The sequence below is a fragment of the Bombina bombina genome, chromosome 6, assembly GCF_027579735.1.
Source record: "Bombina bombina isolate aBomBom1 chromosome 6, aBomBom1.pri, whole genome shotgun sequence".
Taxonomy (NCBI): Eukaryota; Metazoa; Chordata; class Amphibia; order Anura; family Bombinatoridae; genus Bombina; species Bombina bombina.
In genome coordinates this window covers 428,957,469-428,964,968 of record NC_069504.1, presented here as the reverse complement: position 1 = coordinate 428,964,968, position 7,500 = coordinate 428,957,469, and the positions used below count along the sequence as shown (strand labels likewise).

General features: G+C 39.7%; 1 protein-coding gene across 1 annotated transcript in view; it reads right to left on the bottom strand.

The window, feature by feature from the left end:
* SHROOM1 (shroom family member 1) overlaps nucleotides 1-7,500 on the bottom strand; it is a 94,809-nt gene that overhangs the window by 55,312 nt on the left and 31,997 nt on the right. Inside the window, exon 3 of the mRNA XM_053717178.1 lies at nucleotides 3,214-3,272. Within this exon, the coding sequence (XP_053573153.1) occupies nucleotides 3,214-3,272 (59 nt within the window). The remainder of the gene's footprint in view (nucleotides 1-3,213; nucleotides 3,273-7,500) is intronic.

Genomic DNA, 7,500 nt, shown 5'->3' with positions numbered 1-7,500 from the left:
GAGATAGAGAGAGAGAGAGAGAGAGACACACAATCACACACAGAGGGTTAGAGAGAGACACAATCACACACAGAGGGTTAGAGAGAAAGAGAGAGAGACACAATCCTACACATAGGGTTAGAGAGAGACACAATCACACACAGAGGGTTAGAGATAGAGAGAGAGAGACACACAATCACACACAGAGGGTTAGAGAGAGACACAATCACACACAGAGGGTTAGAGACACATAAGGGATGAGAGAGTCTGAGGGGGAGGAAGAGAGACAGAGAGAGAAAGAGACCATGGGGGAGAACAACACATAAGGAGAGAGATGGATAGAGAGAGAGACACACACACACACACATACAAGGGGGGGGGGGAGGGACCACTGCATTTTTAAGTAATAAAACAGCAAAGCTACAGAGACTAAGTGAGACTATAACTAAGTGAGACTATAACTAAATGAGACCATACATTAGTGTGCAGTACAGAGGCAAGCTGCTAAGTTAGTGGGTGTAAAGTTTGAGTAAACAAAATACAAAAACGATCCTTTGCTGTAAAAGAGTAAAAAAAACACTAAACCACATTCATTGAATTATCATTTTCACTAACAGAATCCTTTTCAGTAAAATCTTACTTTAATAAGATGGGGCTGAAACAGTGCTCTCTGTGCCTCTCTCTTCCTGCTCTGTAAGGATTCAGGAAGTGACAGTGGCACATTCCACTGCACTTAGAGGGGAAGAACAGAACTCTCTTTTTCACTTTAGCAAAGCTAGCAGGTTCACAGGACAGCAACAAAATAAATGAAAGTTGTTTTTTTCCGTTTTTGTTTTATTTTATATCATTTAACATCCAGCCCCAACTTTAAGTTTCATTTACTAATGCCTCTCACTGGATTGGTTCAGCCCAAATAGGACTGCCTCAAATAAGCAGTTAATGGGCCATGCAATGATCTTAACCACTTTCATCCAGTAGATGGCGCAGCATGTTGTGTAATGGTGGGCAGACCTGCTTGTGCCTCTTCATTGCACAACATATAGCTGTGAAAAAAAAAAATGCTGGGGAAAAAAAAATACATTTTTTTTTTTTTTTTTTAAAAGTCAATAAAAAAATATATATTTTTGCCCATATGAGAGGTGAACCACTGCCTCACCTGCCTCTAGTGACTGCACATCACTGGTAGGCATCTGGAGCACTACATGCCAGGAAATAGTGCTGCCATCTTGTGCTCTTGCAAATGGATACCATTATTGCAAAGCTCCTGCTATATAGTGCTCCAGAAATGGGCTGGCACCTAAGCATACATCGCTGCTTTAAAAAAAATTAGAGATACCAAGAGAACAAAGAAAAACTAACAATATATAAATAAGAAAGTTGTTTAAAATTGCATGCTTTTAATGGGTTGTTTTTCAGTTAGTTACCATTTTTAGCTAGTTAAGAGATAGCTAACTATAACTTACTTTAAAAAAGAAAACTCCCAAGTAGGCATTAGAATATTATTTACTACAGAATGATAGCCACAGATGTATCTTCTTATGTATTCTGTTTCTTAGCTGCTAAAACAATGTGATTTATGTTTTTCTGTAACCCTACTTGAGCCTTGATAAATAAAAATATATACTAAAAAATTGCATGCTTTATGTGAATCATTTGGGTTTCATATCTCTTTAATGTAGGGGGATGACAACTATGTGCATGTAGAAGGCTATTGCGATCCATTTCTTTTTTATACAAAGTAGTTGCCAATGTATTATTTTATTTGTATATCCTAAGATCTAGGTAATCAATGGCCTCAGTACTGTATGAGATTGTAAATTATAAATGTTGCGAACACTCATTAAAAGGGACATTAAACACTTTGAGATGGTAATACAAAATGATAAATCGCATATATAAAAAGGAAGTCTGCCATATACTTTCATTATTTATTTTGTCCCCTATTCCTGTAATTCCTTTCTGAAATTTGAGCTTTACAGTTCCCGTTAGAAATGGAAGTGCAGAACACTGTTATATTCCACACTGCCATTGGCTGCACACTCTAGTGACTTATTTATAGCTGTCTCTAATTGGCCACAGCAGAAAATGTAACCTAAGTTACAACATGGCAATTCCCATTGTTTTATAGACACTAAAACTTAACACTTATTTTGTTAATATTCAAACAGCTAATTAAACTTTAAAATATCCATCTACATTTTATTCTCAGACTAATCTTTTCTATGAATGCATCATTCTATCTAGCATTTATTTAGTGTTTAATGTTCCTTTAAGATTTTAAAACCACTATTGTAAACAGTCATCATGCCCAATTAATATGATGTCATCAATATAGTGCAAAAAATGATCTGCTTATTAGTGGCAAATGGCAATCAAGGGATTATTACGTTCAAAGCTGTCAACAAACTAATTGGTGTACGAAGGGGCCATGTTGGAGCCCTTACATGAATGAGGGCTGTTCCTCAAGCACAATTCCAGAAGGTTATTCAAAACAACAGTGACATACAGAACGCTCATATTTAATTACAACAGATTCACAACAAATTTCTGGTTTGTGGCTACAAAGTCAGGGTTTTACATTCTGCTTTGGATGACATCTTAACTAATTTTTCTAACACCTTGATAGACAACAAGGTTCCCAACAAGAACTTACACAATGCACAAAAAAGAATTTAATAAATTTGGCCCATCATTAAATCTGATAGCTCACTTTCCTTCTGAGACTTTGATGTACCCCGCATTGAATACAAACGTGGGAGGAGTCTGGGGGATATGCTAATGCTCTCAGACTCCACACATTGTTATTACCCCAAAACATGGATGCCTAGGTCCAAATTGGGGTGTGTTAGATGTTAAGGATGTACCATTTGCAACAGCTTAATCCTAGGAAGTACTTTCATCATCCCCATACGAACAAACACTTTTATATTCACCATCATTATCTGTTTAAGTGGCATGTTCTATGTAGGCAAGACTAGTGACAATTTACTCATAAGAATCGCACTAGGATCATACAGCATTTTTTTTACACTTGACAACATTTTGCACAGTAGTGTGTGTGTGTGTGTGTATATATATATATATATATATATATATATATATATATATATACATATATACATACATACATACACACACACACACACATATTTATTTGTATATTAATAATCATTATACTCAATTTAAAGGGCACCAGTTTGCAGTTCTATAATGGAGCATAATATATTTTCTTACCTGTTACCATGATTACTGCACGGTGCAAGCTCTGAAAAAATGACGGTTCCAGTATAGACCTGAAAACAATCAAAATGCACTTAGACTGTTTTTTTTCTTGTGAAAACTGGTTATTAAGAAACAATTATTTCTACAATTGGTGCATGCACATAAACCATACTGACATAAAAATGACTGAATACCATAGATATTAACAACAGCAACTATGTACAGGTGGCCCTCAGTTTACGCTGGTTCAATTTGCGCCGTTTCAGAATAACAACCTTTTTTTTCAGTCATGTGACTGCTATTGAAAAGCTTTTGGAATGCACTAATTAAAATAGCCAGTAGGTGGAGCTGTCCACTTGTTTTGCAGCAAAGTTATGCAAGCTTAGCAGGTCTGAAATTAATCTGTGTACACAGAACAGACATTAGCTATCGAGCAGCTTTCAAGCAACAAGATCTAGCGGTGACTTCCCTATTATCTTCCTGTCCAGCAGCTTCAGGTGAGGGTGCCTAACTGCCTATTAATCACTGCAGATTGAAATGCATAGAATAGGTGCAGACCCAATATTATCTAACATGCTAACAATGCAGAGAACTGATTGCAGAAAAATGCAAGTAAAAAAAACGTTTTTGTTCATTAAACTTAGTTTGATGATGATGCAGTCTGTTGTGTGATTATTTAATTAGGTGCTGTTAGCAAATGTTTTTGTTCATTAAACTTAGTTTGATGATGATACAATTTATATTGTTAGATTTATAATGTTGTTTAGCATTTAAATTCTTCATTTCAAAGCTTTAAAAATAATGTATTAGGTGTTACTTATGACAATTTTGAGAGGGGCCTGGAACCTAACTCCCCATTGACTTACATTATAAACTGGGTTTCAATTTACAACGGTTTTGATTTACAACCATTCCTCCTGGAACCTAACCCCGGCGTAAACTGGGGGCTACCTGTATAGACAAAGGTTAAAAAAATAAAATAAAGAGAGCGATGGATGCCTGTAATTAGCCTGTAATTTAGCTCCTTTCTTTTTAAGGATTAACAAGGAATAGAAGTGAAGGACGAAGTAACTAGCAAGAAAATGGGACAGAGGTGAAGGTCTCAGGAAGGAGATTGAGAAAAATAACAAGAAAATAAGAAGAGGAAAAAAATAAAACTTTAAATAAAAATAAAGCTGATGGACCCCATATGAGAGACATATCTCTTTAAAAATGCCATTAGCTCTCCCTATGCACCACTCATGCCAAATGCCTCCTGGGCCTATCTGGTTTAGTAATAGAGCCAGCCACGTTTGAACCCAGTCAGAGATAGTATGCACTTGCTATTGTCCATTGTCATTCATGAAAAAAATTATATATCCCAACATATCCTCTGGTGTCAAAATTAACAAGGTGACTTGCGCCACAAATTTATCATTGGAGATATTCCTATAAACATGCAAAATAAAGCATCCAGAAATTCCCACCTGTGACGATGGTTATTTCAAGCATAGAGCCAACATCATTTATGTATGAAGTAGGCAAGAAACTCCTTCATGAAAATATATTAAATAAGTTAGTAATAAAGTAGTATTTAGTCAACATAATTCATATGCTAAGTGACACATACATTCACCTCTACTATTAATTAATAAAGTTGAGAACGTCATGTAATGGGGCTGCTTCAAAATAAAAAAATACCAAAGTCTGGGAGGAGGTAACAATTTAACACTTAAAATTAAATTATTATTTTCTTTGTTGCATCTAAAAGCCAAAAACTTAAATTATGCTTACCTGATAATTTTCTTTTCTTCTGATGGGAAGAGTCCACAGCTGCATTCATTACTTTTGGGAATTCAGAACCTAGCCACCAGGAGGAAGCAAAGACACCCCAGCCAAAGGCTTAAATACCTCCTCCATTACCCTCACCCCCCCAGTCATTCTGCCAAGGGAACAAGGAACAGTAGGAGAAATATCAGGGTGAAAAAGGTGCCAGAAGAATAACAAAAAATACGGCCGTCCCATAGATAAAACGCGGGTGGGAGCTGTGGACTCTTCCCGTCAGAAGAAAAGAAAATTATCAGGTAAGCATAATTTAAGTTTTTCTTCTTAAACAGGAAGAGTCCACAGCTGCATTCATTACTTTTGGAAAAACAATACACAAGCTATAGAGGACACTGAATGCAAACAAATGGCGGGTACAGAAGGCGGCCCCTTCGAAGGGCAGCACAGCCTGAAATTACCCAACACCCAATAAAAAACTAGAAACAAAGGGGTAAAAACCTGAAAGGACCAAGTAACTGTCCATCAGTTAAACAACCGGCAAGGCCGTGCTAGAGATCACTCCGAATCCCTAGATTCCACTGAGCACAAAGGGCTCCTGGATCACACGAAAATTACCCACACCCGAAGGACGAGAACCTCCACCTAACCCCGAGGGGGAGAACGGAGGACCCATAAAAGATCCAAAGGACCACCAAACTAAGTTAAGAAAAAAAAACATGGTTGCTACAAGACAACCGCTCAGGGAAATTAACTCCCTAGAGGACAAGGATCCTATCCTTTGCCCCGAGTGTAACTCCACACCTATGAGAGAGCGATCGCGAGGAAGAACAAAAACCTATCCTCAGATCCTCCAACACAACACCATGCAACTTATGGTGCTCCAAGGAAGCCCCGAGCTCCCCACTGTACCATAGTCTTAGAAGACACAACCGCTAAAACTATCCAACCATAGGTAGGAACCCATATCAGGACCAAAGGAAATTCGGAGCTTGCAGTAAAGGATTGGGAGAGACTAACTGTCCTAGCAAGAAGGATGCTCTCTTGAAGAACACAGAGCCACAGCTGAACAAGTATTCGTGAGTTCCATCCTCAAGGCAGCAAAGCTGACCCTAAGTCATCGCAGGACACAATCCCACAGAGAAATGCTGAAAAATATCGGCAACAACTCTCGTCCAGGAAGAAATCTGGACCCTAGAAAAACATCCGACACCAGCCGCAAATGCAAACAGTGGAGGGATGACTCGACAGAGTATACAGATCCCCAACCCCCACTCTGAGGTAATGGACCCAGCCCAAAAAGGCTAGCAACGTCCGAAGACAGAGTATACAAAATTCTCTGAACCAGACCTCAGGAGGAACAGGAGGGCCTAAGAAGAAGCGAAACCCCTGGGAGAACAACTCTGACCCATTACTTAAATCTGGTATGCTACCACGAAACCAGGACAGCAATACTACGTGCTAGGGTTCCAGAACCCCTACACAGTTCCCTTCCCTAAAGAAGGAACACTCTCAAAAAAGGGAGATAGAGCATTGAACTACAGCATCCTAGTACCAGAATCCAGCTCACATGACATCTTGCGTGCAAGGAAGGGAAGAAACCCCTCAGAAACGAGACGATAAGGACCTTCGGGACCTCAATGGATACTGTAACGCTTCCAAAGTTTGCTCAAATGAGGGCAAACGCAAAGGAAACCGCTTCCTCAGCCATCAGCATGGAGAAGAAGATGTAGAGAAATGGTAAAAAAAAAATTGAGAAGACACCATTCTACCATTAACGCCAGCTCAATTGAGACAACAACCATGAGCCCTCATCAAAAGGTGCAATAGCTTTCCCTGACGAACACTGTAAGGTCCCGCATGAGAGACAGTAAAACTAACCTACAGGCAGTTATCAAATCTCCTTAAGTACATCTTGAAGCACCTGAGAAGTTTTCAACCAGCACCCAAAGGTGGGTTTGAACCCTGGCCCTTCGCTTGCAAGGCCAGTGAGCTAGCCACTAAGCCCAACCATCATGAACGACAACCAATCCCCCTGAAAGGACAAGCGGATGTTCCAACCCAAGTGTTGAAACTGAACCACCCAAGACCGAATCCAGAAATCCAGACCCTGAAATCTCAGACGAGAGACATGGCCATAAGCCAGTCTCCCAGACCCGGGACCGGCCGATGTTCTAACCCCCTGAAAAAACCATCAAGTGCCTCATACAGAGGATTGCACCCTAGGTAGTGCATCCCACGTCCCAATGTCCTTGGACATTGAAAGCTTGCCAGAGGCCCAGACCAAAAGCCTAGAAAGGCATCTCGACAGGATTAAGAGATGGCAACCAGCACCCGGAGGTGGATCTGAACCCAGAACCCTCTACTTGCAAGCCCAAAGAGCTAGATTACCTAGAGGATCGAAGGGCAACATCCCAAAGTCTAAAGACCATGGGGGTTTACAAGGAACAGGCTCCAAACAAGCCCTCTCCAAAGATCGTTATAGCATCAGTCTCCCAGAAAACCCTGTACCGCACAAGGAATAACGATGGGAGCCCC